Below are 24,006 nucleotides of genomic sequence, written 5' to 3'. Positions count from 1 at the left end.
CCATGAAATTAAAAGCGCTTACTTCTTGGAAGGAAAGTTATGACCAACCTAGATAGCATATTCAAAAGCAGAGACATTACTTTGCCAACAAAGGTCCGTCTAGTCAAGGCTATGGTTTTTCCAGTGATCATGTATGGATGTGAGAGTTGGACTGTGAAGAAAGCTGAGCACTGAAGAATTGATGATTTTGAAGTGTGGTGTTGGAGAAGACTCTTGAGAGTCCCTTGGACTGCAAGGAGATCCAACCAGTCCATTCTAAAGGAGATTGGCCCTGGGTGTTCATTGGAAGGACTGATGCTGAAGCTGAAACTCCAATGCTTTGGCCACCTCATGTGATGAGTTGACTCATTGAAAAAGACCCTGATGCTGGGAGGGATTGGGGACAGGAGGAGAAGGGGACGACAGGGGATGAGATGGCTGGATGGCATCACCGACTTGATGGACGTGAGTCTGAGTGAACTCCAGGAGTTGGTGATGGACAGGGAGGCCTGGCGTGCTGTGATTCATGGGGTTGCAAAGAGTCAGACATGACTGAGTGACTGAACTGAACTGAATTGAACTAGTCAAGGTTGGGCCTGTGGTTGCTGAACCAGTCAGTAAACTCAATGCAGACATCTGAAGAGAGAGAATTCAGGACAACTGCCCCCTCCTTTTTTCCCCCTCTCCCTCTCTTTTGCCTGCCAGATATAAAAGGGATTGACATCCAACATAGAATACAAATACATAGGATGATTCTGGCTGGAGAGTAAGAGGCTACCTTGGAAAGAAAGGTCTAAATTACTTCACAAGGTGAGAGTTTCTTCCCTGATAAGTGAAATTGTGCTTACTGTTATGTCCTTTCTTGTAGTATAGAAGTAGCCTGAGAAGTGGGAGCAAGAGTCAATAATAGGAAAAATAAACAATCATAGCAAATATTGCTTGGTTATACTCATTACATATTATAATATTCCACCCATTCTCTCAGTATAACACCATATGAACTGATTTCCCATTGGCAGTGAGAAACATGATAGATGATGGATACTTAGGATAATACATGTAATATGCTATGTAAACTGATAAAATACACCTGAGAAAAATATTGAGCTTTATCTGTGGGTAGATTCCTCTGCAATTTCAAATTCTGTCTCCCAATCTCCTGCCCCAAGAATTTGTACATTGCCTGCAGCTTGTTGAGTGTTTATGACAGGATTTCTGCATCTCTTCTCTTGGGCAGGAAAGATAGAGGTTAGTCATTGAGATGGCTTCCAGTTCTGTTCCACTTTTCAGAACAGAATTTAAATTTGAGTATGTAGAAGGCACTGCTGTCTAGTTTTGGCACCTACTCTGTTTCCTTTGTTTATTTCAGTTGTTCACTGGAAAGAAGTTTATGTAGTCAATTTATACTATCAATTTCTCAGAAGTAGATTTACATTCTGAACAATCTTAATTAGTGCTATCTTGCACTATTAAAATTTCCCTGATTATGTTTTATTTTTCTGACAATATTTTGAGCTTACAGAAAGCAGAGAATATTGCTTTTATAACTTTTGGAGCTTAGAAATCATGGGCACAAAATCATTATTTAAACAAATGTGTGCATGTTCAATGAAACTAACCTGATTCATGAGCTGTGACACAGGCAAAATAGAACATAAATCTTATTTACTTTAACCAGGTCTATTGAGGTATAACTGACATTCCATAAAATTCATCCATTTTTGCATCTACAGTTCAATGATTTTTGGTAAATTAGCTTAGTTATAAAATTATTTCCATAATCATAATCATTACCATGGCCCTTCCACGCACTTTCTTTTAGTGGTCTCTCAGGGAAGCTGTTCATCTCACCTGATGCCTCACAAAAGCATAAGCTGAGAAAAAGCATAAGTCTTCATGTTTAGTCTTACTACTGCCACAATGCTAACTTTGATGCATCTGTTTACTACAGTGAGTCACCAAGCCAGCACAGATTCAGTGTGCACAGGGTCTACACAAGGCCATGGATATCAGGAAGCAGGGATGTTTGGAGGCATTTCGGTCTCACATTTGTGATATAAGGAGGATTCTAACACAGTTCCTAAAAGTAACGTTTCTAAATAGCTATAGCCAATCTTTGATTGTTTACATTCATGGGAGAATGCATTTAAATTGGTCTTTGGCCTATGTTGAGTTCAAACTCTCAAGCATGAAAATACACACATTTATTTATCACTCAACAAATGTTTGAATGTTCACTATTCACCAGGTATTCAAGTAGTTTCTGGGAACATGGTTATGAACAATAAACAAATATTTGTTTAGTGTATACCACATACCTGGGACTTTAATTATAATATGAAAGACAAAATTTCTTATTTTCATAGATCTTCCCTTCTAGAACATCACAGTCCAATAGAACTCTCAGAGGTGGTGGAAATGTTCTCTATCTGCACTGTCTAATAGCCCCTAGCCTAGTAGTTTAAGTGTGGCCTATAGCCCAGCAGGCTCTCCAGGCAAGATTCTCCAGGCAAGAATACTGGAGTGTATTGCCATGCCCTTCTCCAGGGATCTTCCTAACCCAGGGATCGAACCTGCATCTCTTATGTCTCCTGCATTGGCAGGAAGGTTCCTACCAATAGCACCATCGAGGAAGCCCCAAAATGAGGCTAGCATGACTGAAAAGCTAAAATTTAATTCTATTTAATTTGCAGTTCAGTTCAGTTACTCAGTCATGTCTGACTCTTTGAGGCCCCATGGACTGCAGCACACCTGACCTCCCTGTCCATCACCAACTCCCAGAGTTTGCTCAAATTCATGTCCATTAAGTTGGTGATGCCATCAAACCATCTCATCCTCTGTCAGCCCCTTCTCCTCCCACCTTCAATCTTTCCCAGCACCAGGGTCTTTTCAAATGAGTCATTTCTTTGCATCAGGTCGCTAAAGTATTGTAGTTTCAGCTTCAGCATGAGTCCTTCCAGTGAATATTCAGGACTGATTTTCTTTAGGATGGAAATCCTTGGATCCTGGTTGGATCTCCTTGTAGTCCAAGGGACTCTCAAGAGTCTTTGCCAACACCATAGTTCAAAAGCATCAATTCTTCGGGACTCAGCTTTCTTTGTAGTCCAACTCTCACATCCATACATGACTTCTGGAAAAATCATAGCTCTGTCTAGATGGACCTGTGTTGGCAAAGTAATGTCTCTGCTTTTTAATAAGTTGTCTAGGTTGGTCATAACTTTTCTTCCAAGGAGCAGGTGTCTTTTAATTTCATGACTGCAGTCACCTTCTGAAGTGATTTTGGAGCCCCCCAAAATAAAGTCTGACACTGTTTCCATTGTTTCCCCATATATTTGCCATGACCTGATGGGACCAGATGCCATGATCTTAGTTTTCTGAGTGTTGAGCTTTAAGCCAACTTTTTCACTCTCCTCTTTAACTTTCATCAAGAGGTTCTTTAGCTGTTCTTCACTTTCTCCCATAAAGGTGGTGTCATCTGGTATTTGAGGTTATTGATGCTTCTCTCAGCAATCTTGATTCCAGCTTGTGCTTCATCCAGCCCAGGGTTGCTCATGATATACTCTGCATATAAGTTAAATAAGCAGGGTGACAATATATAGCCTTGACATATTCCTTTCCCAATTTGGAACCAGTCTGTTGTTCCATGTACAGTTCTAAATGTTGCTTCCTGACCTGCATACAGATTTTTCAAGAGGCAGGTCACATTGTCTGGTATTCCCACCTCTTGAAGTATTTTCCACAGTTTATTGTGATCCACACAGTCAAAGGCTTTGGCATAGTCAATAAAGCAAAAGTAGATGTTTTTCTGGAATGCTCTTGCTTTTTCAATGATCCAACTGATGTTGGCAATTTGATCTCTGGTTCCTCTACTTTTTCTAAAGCCAGCTTGGACATCTGGAAGTTCACAGTTCACATACTATTGAAGTCTGGCTGGAGGATTTTGAGCTTTACTTTACTAGCGTGTCAGAGGAGTGCAATTGTGTGGTAGTTTTAACATTCTTTGGCATTGCCTTTCTTTGGGATTGGAATGAAAACTGACCTTTTCCAGTCCTGTGGCCACTGCTCAGTTTTCCAAAAATGCTGACATATTGAATGCAGCACTTTCATAGTGTCATCTTCCAGGATTTGAAATAGCTCAACTGAAATTCCATTACCTCCACTAGCTTTGTTTGTAGTGATGCTTCCTAAGGCCCACTTGACTTTGCATTTCAGGATGTCTGGCTCTAGGTGAGTGATCATACCATCATGATTATCTGGGTCATGAAGATCTCTTTTGTACAATTCTCCTGTGTATTCTTGCCACCTCTTCTTAGTATCTTCTGCTTCTGTTAGGTCCATACAATTTCTGTCCTTTATTGAGCCCATCTTTTCATGAAATGTTCCCTTGGTATCTCTGATTTTCATGAAGAGGTATCTAGTCTTTCCCATTCTACTGTTTTCCTCTATTTCTTTGCATTGATCACTGAGGAAGGCTTTCTTATCTCTCCTTGCTATTCTTTGGAACTCTGCATTCAAAGGGGTATATCTTTCCTTTTATCCTTTTCCTTTCACTTCTTTTATTTTCAGTTATTTGTAATGCCTCCTCAGACAGCCATGTTGCTTTTTTTGCATTTCTTTTCCATGGGGATGGTCTTGATCCTTGCCTCCTGTACAATGTCATGAACCTCCATCCATAGTTCTTTAGGTACTCTGTCTATCAGAGTTAATCCCTTGAGTCTATTTCTCACTTCCACTGTTTAATTTTAATTTACTTTAAATTAAGCATAGCACACGCGGCTGCGATGGGCACGGCCGAGAGGAGCCACCCCATGTCCGAGGTCAGGGGCAGCAGCCAGGAGGACCCGATGCCCGAAGGGCGGCAGCCAAGAGGAGTTACCCCACGTTCGAAGTCAGGGGCAGAAGCTGGGAGGACCCCAGGCCTGAAGGCCGGCGGCCAAGAGGAGTTACCCCACGACTGAGGTCAGGGGGGGCGGCCGAGAGGAGATACCCAGCTTCTGAGGTCAGGGGTGGCGACGAGAGGAATTACCCCATGTCCGAGGCCAGAGGGCGGTGGCCCAGAGGAGCTACCCCACGTCCCTAAGCCCGAGGTCGGGGCAGTGGCCGGGAGGGGATACCCCATGCCCCAAGCGAGAGGCCAGGGGTGGCAGCGGGGAGGAGCAACCGCAGGACCGAGGCCAGGGGAGGTGGCGGAGAGGACCAACCCCACATCCAAGGAGCCGTGGCTGCATGGGAGCAGGAGGGCCTAGAGGAGCTATCCCACATTGAAGGTCAGGAAGGGCAGCGGTGAGGAGATATCTCTCGTCCAAGGTAAGGAGCAATGGCTGCACTTTGCTGGAGCAGCCGTGAAGAGATAACCCACGCCCAAGGTAAGAGAAACCCAACTAAGATGGTAGGTGTTGCAAGAGGGCATCAGAGGGCAAACACACTGAAACCATACTCACAGAAAACTAGTCAATCTAATCACACTAGTCCCACAGCCTTGTCTAACTCAATGAAACTAAGCCATGCCCATGGGGCCACCCAAGATGGGCGGGTCCTGGTGGAGAGATTTGACAGAATGTGGTCCACTGGAGAAGGGAATGGCAAACCACTTCAGTATTCTCACCTTGAGAACCCCATGAACAGTATGAAAAGGCAAAATGATAGGATAATGAAAGAGGAACTCCCAAGGTCAGTAGGTGCCCAATATGCTACTGGAGATCAGTGGAGAAAAAACTCCAGAAAGAATGAAGAGATGGAGCCAAAGCAAAAAGGATACCCAGCTGTGGATGTGACTGGTGATAGAAGCAAGGTCCGATGCTGTAAAGAGCAATATTGCATAGGAACCTGGAATCTCAGGTCCATGAATCAAGGCAAATTGGAAGTGGTCAAACAAGAGATGGCAAGAGTGAATGTCAACATTCTAGGAATCAGCAAACTGAAATGGACTGGAATGGGTGAACTTAACTCAGATAACCATTATATCTACTACTGCGGGCAGGAATCCTTCAGAAGAAATGGAGTGGCCATCATGGTCAACAAAAGAGTCTGAAATGCAGTACTTGGATGCAGTCTCAAAAACGACAGAATGATCTCTGTTCGTTTCCAAGGCAAACCATTCAATATCACAGTAATCCAAGTCTATGCCCCAACCAGTAACGCTGAAGAAGCTGAAGTTGAATGGTTCTATGAAGACCTACAAGACCTTTTAGAACCAACACCCAAAAAAGATGTCCTTTTCATTATAGGGGACTGGAATGCAAAAGTAGGAAGTCAAGAAACACCTGGAGTAACAGGCAAATTTGGCCTTGGAATACGGAATGAAGCAGGGCAAAGACTAATAGAGTCTTGCCAAGAAAATGCACTGGTCGTAACAAACACCCTCTTCCAACAACACAAGAGAAGACTATACATGGACATCACCAGATGGTCAACACCGAAATCAGATTGATTATATTCTTTGCAGCCAAAGATGGAGAAGCTCTATACAGTCAGCAAAAAGAAGACCAGGAGCTGACTGTGGCTCAGACCATGAACTCCCTATTGCCAAATTCAGACCTAAATTGAAGAAAGTAGGGAAACCACTAGACCATTCAGGTATGACCAAAATCAAATCCCTTATGGTTATACAGTGAAAGTGAGAAATGGATTTAAGGGCCTAGATCTGATAGATAGAGTGCCTGATGAACTATGGAATGAGGTTCGTGACATTGTACAGGAGACAGGGATAGAGACCATTCCCATAGAAAAGAAATGCAAAAAAGCAAAATGGCTGTCTGGGGAGGCCTTAAAAATAGCTGTGAAAAGAAGAGAAGTGAAAAGCAAAAGAGAAAAGGAAAGATATAAGCATCTGAATGCAGAGTTCCAAAGAATAGCAAGAAGAGATAAGAAAGCCTTCTTCAGCGATCAATGCAAAAAAATAGAGGAAAACAACAGAATGGGAAAGACTAGGGATCTCTTCAAGAAAATCAGAGATAACAAAGGAACATTTCATGCAAAGATGGGCTCAATAAAGGACAGAAATGGTATGGACCTAACAGAGGCCATAGATATTAAGGAGATGGCAGGAATACACAGAAGAACTGTACAAAAAAGATCTTCACGACCCAGATAATAACGATGATGTGATCACTGACCTAGAGCCAGACATCCTGGAATGTGAAGTCAAGTGGGCCTTAGAAAGCATCACTACCAACAAAGCTAGTGGAGGCGATGGAATTCCAGTTGAACTATTCTAAATCCTGAAAGATGATGCTGTGAAAGTGCTGCACTCAATATGCCAGCAAATTTGGAAAACTCAGCAGTGACCACAGGACTGGAAAAGGTCAGTTTTCATTCCAATCCCAAAGAAAGGCAATGCCAAAGAATGCTCAAACTACTGCACAATTGCACTCATCTCACACGCTAGTAAAGTAATGCTCAAAATTCTCCAAGCCAGGCTTCAGCAATATGTGAACCGTGAACTTCCTGATGTTCAAGCTGGTTTTAGAAAAGGCAGAGGAACCAGAGATCAAATTGCCAACATCTGCTGGATCATGGAAAAAGCAAGAGAGTTCCAGAAAAACATCTATTTCTGCTTTATTGACTATGCCAAAGCCTTTGACTGTGTGGATCACAATAAACTGTGGAAAATTCTGAAAGAGATGGGAGTACCAGACCACCTGATCTGCCTCTTGAGAAATTTGTATGCAGGTCAGGAAGCAACAGTTAGAACTGGACATGGAACAACAGACTGGTTCCAAATAGGAAAAGGAGTTTGTCAAGACTGTATATTTTCACCCTGTTTATTTAACTTATATGCAGAGTACATCATGAGAAACGCTGGACTGGAAGAAACACAAGCTGGAATCAAGATTGCTGGGAGAAGTATCAATAACCTCAGATATGCAGATGACACCGCCCTTATGGCAGAAAGTGAAGAAGAACTAAAAAGCCTCTTGATGAAAGTGAAAGAGGATAGTGAAAAAGTTGGCTTAAAGCTCAACATTCAGAAAACGAAGATCATAGCATCCGGTCCCATCACTTCATCGGAAATAGATGGGGAAACAGTGGAAACAGTGTCAGACTTTATTTGTCTGGGCTCCAAAATCACTTCAGATGGTAACTTCAGCCATGAAATTAAAAGACACTTACTCTTTGAAAGGAAATTTATGACCAACATAGACAGCATATTCAAAAGCAGCGACATTACTTTGCCAACAAAGGTTTGTCTAGTCAAGACTACGGTTTTTCCTGTGGTCATGTATGGATGTGAGAGTTGGACTGTGAAGAAGGCTGAGCGCTGAAGAATTGATGCTTTTGAACTGTGGGGTTGGAGAAGACTCTTAAGAATCCCTTGGACTGCAAGGAGATCCAAGCAGTCCATTCTGAAGGAGATCAGCCCTGGATTTCTTTGGAAGGAATGATGCTAAAGCTGAAACTCCAGTACTTTGGCCACCTCATACGAAGAGTTGACTCATTGTAAAAGACTCTGATGCTGGGAGGGATTGGGCGCAGGAGGAGAAGGGGACGACTGAGGATGAGATGGCTGGATGGCATCACTGACTCGATGGACGTGAGTCTGAGTGAACTCTTAGAGTTGGTGATGGACAGGGAGGCCTGGCGTGCTGCGATTCATGGGGTCGCAAAGAGTAGGACATAACTGAGTGACTGAACTGAACTGAACTGAACGTGGTGAGACAGCCAATATATAAGCTTTAAACTGGATAATTTACAGCCGGAGTGTTCTATATGACAGCAGAGAAAAAGATACATTTTATCTTCCATTTTGACATCGTAAGTTGTCTAACAATAAATTATGGGTCTTTTCCACATTTATTAAAATGACTTAATATATTTTCCTCAGTACATACATAAAAACACACTACATGATTCTGATAAATTTGGAAATGACAAATGAAACATTTTATTTCATTCTGATGCCCTGGTTTTTAAAAAATCACAGAATCTATTCCTGAAGGGCAAAATACACCTCCCCAAACACTATCATGTGGCTCAGCTGGTAAAGAATCCACCTGCAATGTGGGAGACCTGTGTTCAGTCCCTGGGTTGGGAAGATCCCCTGAAGAAAGGAAAGGCTATCCATTCCAGTATTCTGGTCTGGAGAAATCCATGGACTATATAGTTCATTAGGTCACAAAGAGTCAGACACGCCTGGGAGAATTTCACTTTCACTTCCACTTTTTAAGCACTATCAGCATGAGTAATGGAGAAGGTAGTGGCACCCCACTCCAGTACTCTTGCCTGGAAAATCCATAGACAGAGGAGCCTAGTAAGCTGCAGTCCATGAGGTCGCTAAGAGTCAGACACGACTGAGTGACTTCACTTTCATTTTTCACTTTCATGCATTGGAGAAGGAAATGGCAACCCACTCCATTAGTCTTGCCTGGAGAAACCCAGGGACAGGGGAGCCTGGTGGGCTGCCGTCTGTGGGGTCACACAGAGTCGGACACCACTGAAGCGACTTAGTAGCAGTAGCAGCATGTGTGAACTCTTTCCAAGCCTTGACAAACATTTACCACAGGAGTTAGAAAAAATATTGACAAAGAATAGATACATGTATATATATAACTGAATCACTTTGCTGTAAACCTGAAACTAGCCCAACATTGTTAATCAACTATTTATTTTAAAATAAAATTTTAAAATATATCTGCAATAATAACAGAAAGAAAACTTTGTAAGAAATTAGTTATAAAATCAGCAAAATTTGATCCAACCACATGGGGGCAGCATCTATAAACCCTGCCCTCTTGAAAATAACCTGAGTAAAACAGTGGTAAGCCTGATTGGCTGCCTCAAACTGCAGTCGCTCCTCTCACCTTTCTTTCCAAAGAGCAGTGCAGACCATGTTTCTGTGGGTCTGGAAGAAGCTTGGACAAGGAAAACCCTTTAGGAGCAGGTAGATTCAGCAACTCTTCCTGACGAGAAGAAGAGGGAGATGCTGCTAGTAGCACCAGTGTTAATCTTATGGATGCAAATACCACGTGAGTTTGGGGTTTCCCTGATTGCTCCCAGAAAATTCAGCACAGCGGAATCTTATCTGCAGACAACTGGAGGAGTGGGACTTTCTGATTGAGAGCAAAGTTGTGAAAAGACACAAAAATTATAAAGTAAGAAGATAGAGGGAGTTGAGGAGGGAGACTTGAAACAAAGGAGAAAAATACACAAGAATGAGAGAGACCAGGGTAGTTGACGGATTAGACATCTAATCAAATTTTCTCTGATGCTTCCCTCTGTTTTTCTGAACAGAAATGAATGGACAACAGATAAAGCATTTTCCTGAATTCTTGCTTCTACAAGAAGGAGAGAACTTCACTACATACTGCAATTTCTCGAACACATTTTACAACTTACAGTGGTATAAGCAGAGGCCTGGGGGAAGTCCTGTCTTCTTGATGATATTAGCTAAGGATAGAGAAGTGAAGACAGAGCAGAGACTGACAGGTCGGCTTGGAGAGACCAGACAGCACAGCTCTCTGCACCTCACGGCCGCCCAGCTCTCAGATGCAGGAACCTACTTCTGTGCCGTGACACAGTGCCCTGGAACCACCTGCTGTCTGCCCCCAAACCTCACTGTGGGCTCCAGGGGCCGCCCCTCCTCAACTCCCCTCAGAGCAGGGGCCAGAGAAAGCTGAAGTCATGATGGCTATGAAGAAACTGAATTTTTAATTACAAAAGTCCGTGGACTCAGACAGTGTTACTGAAGAATTCTGTCAAACATTGTAGAGGAATGAGCATGAATTACACACAATTTCTTCCAGAAAATAGAAGACAATAACTTCTCGCTCATTTTTTGAAACCAGTATTATTTTAGTACCAACATTTTTAAAGAGTCACAAAAAGAAAACTACAGAGAACTATCCCTAATGAATATAGATACCTGTTTGGGTAAAGAATCTGAAAAAAATGAATATATGTATATTTGTAACTGTATCACAATGCTGTACACATGAAACTAACACAATATTGTAAATCAATTCCATTCAGTTCAGTTCAGTCGCTCAGTCGTGTCTGACTCTTTGCGACCCCATGAACCTCAGCACACCAGGCCTCCCTGTCCATCACCAACTCCCGGAGTTCACTCAAACTCATGTCCATTAAGTCAGTGATGCCATCCAACAATCTCATGCTCTGTCATCCCTTTCTCCTCCTTTCCTCAATCTTTTCCAGCATCAGGGTCTTTTCAAATGAGTCAGATCTTTGCATCAGGTGGCCAAAGTATTGGCATTTCAGCTTTAACATCAGTCCTTCCGATGAACACCCAAGACTGATCTCCTTTAGGATGGACTGGTTGGATCTCCTTGCAGTCCAAGGTACTCTTAAGAGTCTTCTCCAACACCACACTTCAAAAGCATCAATTCTTTGGCTCGCAGCTTTCTTTATACTCCAACTCTCACATCCATGCATGACCACTGGAAAAACCATAGCCTTGACTAGATGGACCTTTGTTGACAAAGTAATGTCTCTGCTTTTTAATATGCTATCTAGGTTGGTCATAACTTTCTTTCCAAGGAGTAAGCTTATTTTAATTTCATGGCTGCAATCACCATTTGCAGTGATTTTGGAGCCCAGAAAAATAAAGTCAGCCACAAATAAATTATATGCCAATAAAATTTTTAAAGGCAAAAAAATTTATTAACAAAATATTAGCAAGTAGAATTCATCACTATATAAAAATAGTGATATACCAAGCACAAGTGGATTTTTTTTAATTTAATATTTGAAAATCAGTTGATGGAATCCACTATATTACATGATGAAAAGAAATCATGTGATTATATGGCCACCTCATGCAAAGAGTTGATTCATTGGAAAAAACTCTGATGCTGGGAGGGATTGGGGGTGGGAGGAGAAGGGGATGACAGAGGATGAGATGGCTGGATGGCATCACTGACTCGATGGACATGAGTCTCAGTGAACTCTGGGAGTTGGTGATGGACAAGGAGGCCTGGCGTGCTGCGATTCATGGGGTCGCAAAGAGTTGGACACGACTGAGCGACTGATCTGATCTGATCTGATCTCAATCTATGCAGAAAAAGCATTTGCCGAAATTCAACAGTCAACTGTGGTGAAAACTCTGAGAAACCCAGGAATAGAGGGGAATCTCTTCAACTTCTAATTGTATGCTTACTAATATAAGACTATGTTCATTTCCTATCACTGGGGACAAGGCAAGAATAGCCATTCATCTTTTTCCCTCAACATGTGCCAGAAATTCTGTTCAGTGCAACAAAGCAGTAAATGTAAAGACAGTCATATAGATCATCAAGAAGATGTAAAACTGCCCCAATTTGCAGACAATATGATTTTCTATTCAGAAAATCTCAGAAAATATACCAAAAAAAGCCTTCCTAGAACTATTAAATGGAATCAGCAAGATCACTGAATGTAAGATCAAAATACAAAAATAAAATGTATTTCTGTCTTCTAGGAGTGAATATGTGGACACATAAATTAAAAATATAATACCATTTATAATGACTCAAAAAAAAAAAAAAAAAAACTCAAAAAACCCAAATCCTTGGAAGTAAATATAACAAAACATATACAGAACTTTTGTGCTGAAAACTATAAAGCACTGATAAAAGAAATCAAAGAAGACAAATGAAGAGATATCCTCTGTTTGCAAATTAGAAGGCTCCAAAAAGTACCTGTGTCATTTCTCTCAAATTGATATACACATTTTACATAGTGCCTGTTAAAAAACAAACAACCCAATCAAAAAGTGGGAGAAAGACCTAAACAGACATTTCTCCAAAGAAGACATACAAATGGCTAACAAGCACATGAAAAGGTGGTCAACGTTGCTCATTATTAGAGAAATGTAAATCAAAACTACAATGAGATATCACCTCACACCAGTCAGAATGGCCATCAACAGAAAGTCTACAAAAAATAAATGCTGGAGAGTATGTGGAAAAAAGGGAATGCTCTTGCATTGTTGGTGGGAATATAAATTGATACAGCCACTATGGAAGACAGCACGAGGGTTCCTTAAAAAACTAGGAATAAAACCACCATATGACACAGAAATCCCACTCCTAGGCATATATCCTGAGGAAACCAAAATTGAAAAAGACACATGTATCCCATTGTTCATTGCAGCACTATTTACAATAGCTAGAACATGGAAGCAACCTACATGTCCATCAACAGATGAATGGATAAAGAAGTTGTGGTACATATTCACAATGGAATATTACTCAGCCATAAAAAGGAATGCATTCTAATGAGGTGGATGAACCTAGAACCTATGATACAGAGTGAAGTAATTCAGAAAGAGAAAGATAAATATCATATTCTAACACATGTATACAGAATCTAGAAAAATCATAATGAAGAATTTATTTGCAGGGCAGCAATGGAGAAACAGAGAATAGACTTATGGATGTGGGGAGCGGAGAGGAGAGGGTGAGATGTATGGAAAGAGTAACATGGAAACTTACATTACCATATGTAAAATAGATAACCAATGGGAATTTGCTATATGGCTCAGGAAACTCAAACAGGGGCTCTGTGTCAACCTAGAGGGGTGAGATGAGGAGGGAGATGGGAGGGAGGTTCAAAAGGGAGGGAGATATATATATATACCTATGGCTGATTAATGTTGAGATTTGACAGAAAACAACAAAATTCTGTAAAGCAATTATCGTTCAATTAAAAAAAATAAATGTTTTAAAAATCCATGCAGGATTTTTTATAAATACAGGCAAGGTTATTTTAAAATTTGTGTGAAAAGACAGCAATACTGGAGGGTTCAGGATGGATTTTCTTTTAAAAATTTAGAAAAAAATAATTAATAAAAAAATAAATAAATAAGCCTTTAAAAAAGAAAGAAATAGAAGCCATCAGTCTACCTGATTTCAAGCTATAGCTGCAGTAATCAAGATTGCACATAATTTGATTGGGATTCTGTTGAATTTATAGATTCATTAGGTAAAACTGATAATCTTAACAAATGGAGTCTTCTAATTCATATGATGTCCTGTTCATTTATGCAGGTCCCCTTTAATTTCTTTTATTAATTTTATAATTTTTATTTTAGAGGACTTGCATATTTTGTATTAAATTATTTAAAATTGATAAGTGGAATTTTAATTTAATTTTCCAGAGATTTTTGACTGAAAGGGCTTCCCAGTTGGTGCTAGTTGTAAAGAATCTGCCTGCTAATGCAGGAGGCACAAGAGACGTCAGTTCAATCCCTGGGTCAGGAAGATCCCTAGAGTAGGAAATGGCAACCCACTCCAGCATTCTTGCCTGTAAAATTCCACAGACAGGGGAGACTGATGGGCTAGAGTCCATGGGGTTGCAAAGAGGTGGACACAACTGAGCACACACACTTTGACTGAAATCTAGAAATAAAATTGATTTTTGTGTTTAGTGACTTTGTAGTTTGTTTATAGATTCCTTTGTATATTCTACCTACACAGATGTAGGTAGAATAAAAGTAAAAATAAAAACCTATGAATAAAAATGGCCCCCTTCTCCCTTTTCAAATTTAATACATCTTATTTCCTTTTCATAACTTGATACCAGAACCTCCAGTATGATAGTAAACAGAAGTAATGATAGTGAATCTATCTTATTTATTACCTTAGACAGAACAATATTGAATTCGGATATTTTCATTGGTACCCTTAATCAGATCCAGGATTTCTCTTCTATTTCTGGGTTGTTGAGAGTATTCATCATGCAAGCATTGGCCTTTTATCAAGTCCTCTAGTTTTTATGGAAGTAAGTACATTATTTTCATTTTCATTAAGCAGAGAAAGATAACCTTACTCCATATGGGCCAGAGATAATAGGATCTTTTAAATTCAAGACTCTGAAAAGAGCCAATACATATTTTAAGATTTTCCAGCGCCAAATAGAGTTGGTTTTCAATAAGATTTAAAATGCTACTTTGTAATGGTCCCTTCTGTCTTCTAAAAAATAGACAAACCAGCAAACAAAAAAGTTATTGCTTTTCTTCTGCCTTTGCTAATATAATAAAACAACCTACTTTTAGTTATTATTTGTTCTTATATTTTCAGTAGTAGTGCTCGTGGCTTATCTGTGTGTGTGTGTGAGAGAGAGAGAGTTGCCACAGAACAAGCAGGCTCTCAATGAATATTCAATGAGCATGATTACTGTGACATTCACTCCCATATCTTCAGAGTCTGATTTCTCCCATCCTAAGCCTGGGATATTTGTTGCCTATTGCTGAATTTTGTCCACAAACATAACTGTGAATTTATTTTGTTGGAGTCTTTTGTTTAACACGTTTTCCATATAATTGAACAATTGCATTTAGAAAAATTTAAAGAGTTCCTCAACATAACTTCTACCACTAAATTCATGAATGATAAATCATCCACTAATTCAAGATACAGGCAATTTGAGTGCCTAGTCTGGACCAACTTCTCTTTTAAACATTGAATAGTATGGACTTTTGAACTACCATCACAAATGAGACGCTTAGGGATAGAAGGAAAATTAAATAGAAACCAACAACTGAGAATGATATGCTGAAATAAAGCAATGAAAAATAATTAAACCTTCACAGAGCTATGGAAACAATGATGAGTACAGAGGTATTACAACTAAGATGTAAAGTGAAAGTTAAAGTCACTCAGTCATGACTGACTCTTTGTGACACCATAGACTATACAGTTCATCCATGGAATTGTCTAGGTTAGAATACTGGAGTAGGTAGCCTTTACCTTCTACAGGGGATCTTCCCAACCTAGGGACTGAGCCCAGGTATCCCACACTACAGGCGGATTCTTTACCAGCTGAGCCACAAGGAAAGCCCAAGAATACTGGAGTGGGTAGCCTTTCCCTTCTCCAGGGGATCTTCCCAGTTCAGGGATTGAACCCAGGTCTCCCACATTACAGGCAGATTCTTTACCAGCTGAGCCACAAGGGAAGACCAAGAATCCTGGAGTGGGTAGCCTATCCCTTCTCCAGTGGATCTTCCCAATCCAGGAATCAAACCGGGGTCTCCTGCATTGCAGGTGGATTCTTTACCAACTGAGCTATCAGGGAAGCCCTACAACTAAGATGCTGCTGCTGCTAAGTCGCTTCAGTCGTGTCCGACTCTGTGCGACCCCAGAGATGACAGCCCACCAGGCTCCCCTATCCCTGGGATTCTCCAGGCAAGAACACTGGAGTGGGTTGCCATTTCCTTCTCCAATGCATGAAAGTGAAAAGTGAAAGTGAAGTCGCTCAGTCGTGTCCATACCTTCAAATCTGAGGAGACTTTCAAAAGATTGCTGGCTGACTTTTGGTCTGGGTTTAGCTCTGCAGATTATTTATTCAGTCACAAGATGGGGCTGCTTCATCTGGAAATAGTGATCTTTTCTGGGAAAAGTGAAGGGAAGCTTGTTTTCAGTTGGTATTCCACAGAAAAAGGAAAAACAACATACTTTCTTCCTTTTTAGACAGCTTGTAGTTTGTAATCCCTTGTTGAGTGTGTGTGGTCAAGGATTAGGGTATGTTAAAACTAGCCACGGAAAAGGCAATGGCACCCCACTCCAGCACCCTTGGCCTGGAAAATCCCATAGATGGAGGAGCCTGGTAGGCTGCAGTCCATGGGGTCGCGAAGAGCCCGACACAACTGAGCGACTTCACTTTCACTTTTCACTTTCATGCATTGGAGAAGGAAATGACAACCCACTGAGCAACAGCAACACTAGCCTAAATCCTTTCCATGAATTTCCCTAAACACTGCTTTCTCTGTTTCTCTTTTCTGTTATCCCTTCCCTTCCCTATTCCTTATGCTTTTTTTTCTTCCCTCCTCCAACTTTTTCTACCAGCCTCACCCACCTCCACCCCGTCCCACCTTGTCTGCTTTCCCTTCTGTCTTTTCTCCCTGCCTCAGCATCCTTAGTGTACCTACAAGCATAGGCATAGAGAACATAAGGATTAAGGACCACCGTTCAAAGAAAATGAGGTGAACACCATCAGAGTCATCGTTACTATGTCAAGAATGGATGCATTGAGAAATTTCTACCTAGAGGGCAGTAGATGCTTGAAAACAGGGACCTTTATAGGAACTCTGAGCCTGAGCTCTAGAACATTTAACTTTCTGTCTCAACATTATTAATTTTTCCTGCCCTCCCTGAGCACATCATTGCCCACTTTGGAAACTCACATACATTTTCTGGAATATGGATAGGAATTTTTATCTCCTTACAATACAGTGCTCAGTTCAGTTTTCTAGGATTAATCAGTGCTTTCCACAAGCTTCATGGGGCATCAGAAAATTTCTTTAAAAACACAAATGATGGAACAATGGTTGTGGATAGACACAATATTGTGTTTGGTGTTCCTCATCCAGAGCCAAACTTTAAACTTCACAGGGATGACAGTGGGCACCCTGTGAGCTGGCGATGACTCTCCTTCTTTGGGGGGCATGACTAAAACAGAGGAGGAAAACCCAGACAAGGGACTGCACAATGATTGGCTGAGAAGGTCCTGGCAACAAGACAGTGGTACCTGCACTGGTTGTAAGTCTCTACTAGCAGCAGTTGCTTCTGTTCTCCGGAACCTCTTTATCCAGGATTAGACACAAGTCTGAGCTCTGAGCCCATGACCCTGGTTTATCCTTGAAGTATGAGGCTGGTGACTGAGGTAACTGTGTTTCTGACATTGGGTAAGTGTTCTGTGTCTGCAAGGGATGATTTGAAACTAAAGGACTGTGAATGGTCATTTGCTGTCTACTCCTCTCCCTGTGCTTTATCCAGCGTTATAGTGATGGAATTGAGAAATGATCTGTGGGTTTGTTAAGGAGCACAAGCTTCTACTGGAGTAGGAAATGGCAACCCACTCCAGTATTCTTGCCCAGAGAATTCCATGGACAGAGGAGCCTAGCGGGCTATAGTCCATGGGGTTGCAGAGTCAAACACAATTGAATGACTAATACACTTGCACACACAAATTTCTACACGACAGGTCAAATTATCTATGATCCCAGAAGAGCACTTAGCAATAACTAGCTTATAAGAAATCTCTGGAGTTATTGAGCCAAGGACCCATGGAATAAAGCCTATGGAGTCTCTACTTCTTGCCATGTGTCTTTGGACTCTATATAATAAGCATCAGTGATATGTTTGCAGGACACAAATGAAAACACTGGAGTCGGGGGTAGGTCCAGACAGTTATGGGAATACTGTACGCTTGATGCACAGAATTACACTGATTTGTGGTCAGGGGATAATTTTATTTTCTTGACTCTTTAGGGATTATGGTTGATGCTGAGATCACCCAGCTCAGTTCCATGGATTGTGCTGAAGGAGAAGATGTAAACCTGCCTTGTAACCACTCTACCATCGATCCATTGGACTATATACTTTGGTATTGGCAAAATCCCAATCAGAGTCCACAGTATATCATTCATGGCTTACGAGACACAGTGAACAGCAGCATGGCCTCTCTAAACATAGCTTCAGACAGAAAGTCCAGCACCTTGTTCCTGCCCCAGGTCACTCTGGGAGACACTGCTGTGTACTACTGCATTCTGAAAGAGGCACACTGGGATAGACCGGGCTGCACCTGTGCAGAATCTCTCTGGGGGTAAGAAAGGAGGACACTGTGCAGGAGCAGTCACGAGAGCAAATCTAGAGTCATCTGGAGGGAGAGTCAGAAGAGCAGTAAGAGATGAGGAAAATGAAGGGAAGAGAAATGGAAGAAGATGGATAAAAACAGAAGAAAAAGAGGACAAGGAAGAAGTGCTTCATTGGTTCACGTGGCTGAGACGAATTATGAGAAGAATCTTAATTTTAACGTAGAAATGAAGTGAAGAGGTATTAATCATTTATCATGGCTCCTCTTCATGTCAATAATGTTGGTTTCAGTATATTAGCCTCCACATAAAAGGTGAGGAAAATACAAATTGCCCCATAGACTTCTTTCCTTAGAACCCAAGGCAAGTCCAGACTCTGAAAATCACATTATTATCATTGTTCCACTTAATAGAAACAAATTCTTGTCCTGAGAAATATTTCAAATTTTTTTGTTGTTAGTCTATAACATGTATATATGTGATGAACTATTTTTTGGAAAGAAACAAAAATCAGGTGAATATTAATTTATTTTTATTTATCTAGAAACCCCTGTCCTATAAAAGACCTTTTATCTGTTTTTGATATTCCTTGAGTAACACATGGGGCTTCGCAGGTGGGCTCAGCAGTTAAGAATCCACCTGCAATGCAGAAGCCACAGGAGACATGGGTTCTATCTTGGGTCAGAAAGATCCCTTGGAGGAGGGAATGGCAACCCAATCCAGAATCCCATGGATGGAAGAGTATGTTGGGCTACAGTCTATAGCATCACAAAGAGTAGGACATGACTGAAGTGACTTACCAAGCAAGCAAGCAAGCAGCACATGGGCTTCCCAAGTGGTTCAGTGGTAAAGAATCTGCCTGCCAATGCAGAAGACACAGGAGATTTGATACTTGGCTCAGGAAGATCCCCTGGAGGAGGAAATGTCAGCCCACTCCAATATTCTTGTCAGAAAAATCCCACAGACAGAGCAGCCTGGCAGGCTACGGTCCATGGAATCACAAAGAATCTGATACTGATAGCTTATGGTGAACAGTATGGGATTCATGATCTCCAAAGAAGAAAATTTAGCTTCAGGATCAGGGACCAGGCTGGACCACTCAGGGCTCTTGTGTGGCAGAAGTTTTATTACAGTGAAAAAGGACAGAAAAAACTTCTGATATAGACATCAGAAGGGGGCAGACAGTGCTCCCTAGTTTTAGCAAGGGATCTATATACTTTTCAGTTGGTTATTACAGTAAATCAAAAGACTGTAAAGGTTTTACCAGACCCACTCCCAGAATTTACATTTTAAGAAAATGGGATTAGAATTAACAATAGAAAGATCTTACCAGTTCAGTTCAGTTCAGTTCAGTCACTCAGTCCTGTCCTACTCTTTGCGACCCCATGAATTGCAGCACACCAGGCCTCCCTGTCCACCACCAGCTCCTGGAGTTCACTCAAACTCACGTCCATCGAGTCAGTGATGCCATCCAGCCATCTCATCCTCGGTTGTCCCCTTCTCCTCCTGCCCTCAATCTTTCCCAGCATCAGGGGCATTTCAAATGAGTAAGCTCTTTGCATCAGGTGGCCAAAGTATTGGAGTTTCAGCTTCAACATCAGTTCTTCCAATGAACACCCAGGACTGATCTCCTTTAGAATGGACTGGTTGGATCTCCTTGCAGTCCAAGGGACTCTCAAGAGTCTTCTCCAACACCACAGTTCAAAAGCATCAATTCTTCGGCACTCAGCCTTCTTTATAGTCCAACTCTCACATCCATACATGACCACTGGAAAAACCATAGCCTTGATTAGATGGAACTTTGTTGGCAAAGTAATATTTCTGCTTTTTAATATGCTATCTAGGTTGGTCATAATTTTCCTTCCAAGTAGTAAGCGTCTTTTAATTTCATGGCTGCAATCACCATCTGCAGTGATTTTGGAGCCCAGAAAAATAAAGTCTGACACTGTTTCCACTGTTTCCCCATTTATTTGCCATGAAGTGATGGGACCAGATGCCATGATCTTAGTTTTCTGAATGTTGAACTTTAAGCCAACTTTTCACTCTCCTTTTTCACTTTCATCAAGAGGGTCTTTAGTTCTTCTTTACTTTCTTCCATAAGAGTGGTGTCATCTGCATATGTGAGGTTGTTGATATTTCTCCTGGAAATCTTGATTCCAGCTTGTGCTTCTTCTAGCCCAGTGTTTCTCATGATGTACTCTGCATATAAGTTAAATAAGCAGGGTGACAATATGCAGCCTTGATGTACTCCTTTTCCTATTTGGAACCAGTCTGTTGCTCCATGTTCAGTTCTAACTGTTGCTTCCTGAGCTGCATACAGGTTTCTCAAGAGGCAGGTCAGGTGGTCTGGTATTCCCATCTCTTGAAAAATTTTCCACAGTTTATTGTGATTCACACAGTCAAAGGCTCTGGCATAGTCAATAAAGCAGAAATAGATGTTTTTCTGGAACTCTCTTGCTATTTTGATGACCTAAATCAAATCCCTTATGACTATACAGTGGAAGTGAGAAATAGATTTAAGGGACTAGATCTGTTAGACAGAGTGCCTGAGGAACTATGGATGGAGGTTTGTTACATTGTACAGGAAACAGGGATCAAGACCATCTCCAAGAAAAAGAAATGCAAAAAAGCAACATGGCTGTCTAAGGAGGCCTTACAAATAGCTGTGAAAAGAAGAGAGGTGAAAGGCACAGGAGAAAAGGAAAGATATACCCAAATGAATGCAGAGTTCCAAAGAATAGCAAGGAGAGATAACAAGGCCTTCCTCAGTGATTAGTGCAAAGAAATAGAGGAAAACAACAGAATGGGAAAGACTAGAGATCTCTTCCAGAGAAGGCAATGGCACCCCACTCCAGTACTCTTGCCTGGAAAATCCCATGGACGGAGGAGCCTGCTAGGCTGCAGTCCATGGGGTTGCTGAGACTCAGACACGACTGAGCAACTTCACTTTCACTTTTCACTTTCATGCATTGGAGAAGGAAATGGCAACCCACTCCAGTGTTCTTGCCTGGAGAATCCCAGGGACGGTGGAGCCTGGTGGGCTGCCATCTATGGGGTCTCACAGAGTTGGACACGACTGAAGCGACTTAGCAGCAGTAGCAGCAGCAGAGATCTCCTCAAGAAAATTAGAGATACCAAGGGAACATTTCATGCAAAGATGGGCACAATAAAGGACAGAAATGGTATGGACCTAACAGAAGCAGAAGATATTAAGAAGAGGTGGCAAGAATAAACAGAAGAACTGTATAAATAAGGTCTTAACTACCAGGATAATCACGAAGGTGTGATCACTCACGCTCACCTAGAGCCAGACATCCTGGAATGTGAAGTCAAGTAGGCGTTAGAAAGCATTACTACGAACAAAGCTAGTGGAGGTGATGGAATTCCTGTTGAGCTATTTCAAATCCTGAAAGATGATGCTGTGAAAGTGCTGCACTCAATATGCCAGCAAATTTGGAAAACTCAGCAGTGGCCACAGGGCCGGAAAAGGTCAGTTTTCATTCCAATCGCAAAGAAAAGCAATGCAAAGAATGCTCAAACTACCACACAATTGCACTCATCTCACGTGTTAGTAAAGTAATGCTCAAAATTCTCCAAGCCAGGCTTCAGCAATACGTGAACCATGAACTTCCAGATGTTCAAGCTGGTTTTAGAAAAGGCAGAGGAACCAGCGATCAAATTGCCAACATTCGCTGGATCATTGAAAATACTGGAGTGCGTAGCCATTTCCTTTTCAGGAAGCTAGCCTGATCCAGAGATCGAATTCCCATTGCCTACACTGCAGATAGATTCTTTACCGACTGAGATACCAGGGATATTCACCTTTCTTTTTTTTTTTTTTTTTCCCCTAGGATATTTTAATGATTTATTATTTTTTTTAACTTTACAATATTGTATTGGTTTTGCCATATATCAACATGAATCTGCCACAGGTATACACATGTTCCCCATTCTGAACCCTTCTCCCTCCTCCCTCCTCCCTCCCTGTATCATCCCTCTGGGTCGTCCCAGTGTACCAGCCCCAAGCATCCAGTATCGTGCGTCGAACCTGGACTGGAGACTTGTTTCGTATATGATATTATACATGTTTCAATGCCTTTCTCCAAAATCATCCCACCTTATCCCTCTCCCACAGAGTCAAAAGACTGTTCTATACATCAGTGTCTCTTTTGCTGTCTCATATACAGGCTTATTGTTATCATCTTTCTAAATTCCATATATATGTGTTAGTATACTGTATTGGTGTTTTTCTTTCTGGCTTACTTCACTCTGTATAATAGGCTCCAGTTTCATCCACCTCATTAGAACTGATTCAAATGTATTCTTTTTAATGGCTGAGTAATACTCCATTGTGTACATGTACCACAGCTTTCTTATCCATTCATCTGCTGATGGACACCTAGATTGCTTCCATGTCCTGGCTATTATAAACAGTGCTGCAATGAACATTGGGGTACACATGTCTCTTTCAATTCTGGTTTCCTCAGTGTGTATGCCCAGCAGTGGGATTGCTGCGTCGTGTGGCAGTTCTATTTCCAGTTTTTTAAGGAATCTCCACACTGTTCTCCACAGTGGCTCTACTAGTTTGCATTCCCACCAACAGTGTAAGAGGTTTCCCTTTTCTCCACACCCTCTCCAGCATTTATTGCTTGTAGACTTTTGGATCACAGCCATTCTGACTGGCGTGAAATGATACCTCATTGTGGTTTTGATTTGCATTTCTCTGATAATGAGTGATGTTGAGCATCTTTTCTTGTGTTTGTTAGCCATCTGTATGTCTTCTTTGGAGAAATGTCTATTTAGTTCTTTGGACTATTTTTTGATTGGGTCGTTTATTTTTCTGGAATTGAGCTGTAGGAGTTGCTTGGGATATTCACCTTTCAATCTGAGAAACATTTCAAAAGGTTGACATCCTGTGGGAGTTTAGCTCTGCAGTTCATTTATTCAGTCAGTAGAGGGGGCTGCATCATTTGGAAACGGCGGTCTTTTCTGGCTATTAAGGAAAGAAGTTTATGTTTTCCATTGATGTTCCACAGAAAAGTGAAAAAAAAAAAAAAAAAAAGATTTTCATCATCTTTAGACAACTTGATTTTATAATCCTTTGTTTAGTGCATGTGGTAGCCTAAATCTTTTCCATGTACCTCCCTAAACATTGCTTTCCCATTTCCCACCCTGGTTAACTCTTCCCTTCCCTATTCCTTACGCTCTTTTCTCTTCACTCCTCTTTTTCTGCCAGGATCATCCACCTCCACCCTTCTCCACCCCAGAGAGTTTGCTTTCCCTTCTGTCTTTTCTCTCTGTCTCAGCCTCTTTGGTGCAGAGCACCTACAAACATGGGCATAGAGGACATAAGGATTGAGGACCATTGTTCAAGGAGGATGAGGAGAATACCATCTGTGTCATCAGTTACTATATAAAGAACAGATGTATTGAGAAATGTGTGCCTAGATGGAGACAGATGCATGATTCCAAGGACCTTTTCAGGATGCTAGGATCCAATG

The 24,006-nt window shown here is 41.3% G+C and overlaps 1 gene segment (V, D, J or C); it reads left to right on the top strand.

Moving 5' to 3' along the window:
• Nucleotides 1-9,898: 9,898 nt before the first annotated feature.
• On the top strand, nt 9,899-13,323 carry LOC113899550 (the record flags this gene model as incomplete). The annotated part of the segment is given in 3 exon segments: nt 9,899-9,944; nt 10,210-10,487; nt 13,315-13,323. Coding segments are annotated over 3 exon segments (333 nt in total), but the record flags the coding sequence as incomplete, so codon positions are not given.
• Between the last annotated feature and the right edge of the window lie 10,683 nt (nt 13,324-24,006).

Source organism: Bos indicus x Bos taurus, chromosome 10, assembly GCF_003369695.1.
Source record: "Bos indicus x Bos taurus breed Angus x Brahman F1 hybrid chromosome 10, Bos_hybrid_MaternalHap_v2.0, whole genome shotgun sequence".
NCBI lineage: Eukaryota > Metazoa > Chordata > Mammalia > Artiodactyla > Bovidae > Bos > Bos indicus x Bos taurus.
The sequence above is the reverse complement of the archived record's forward strand: the minus strand, read 5'-3'. Positions and strand labels throughout refer to the sequence as shown.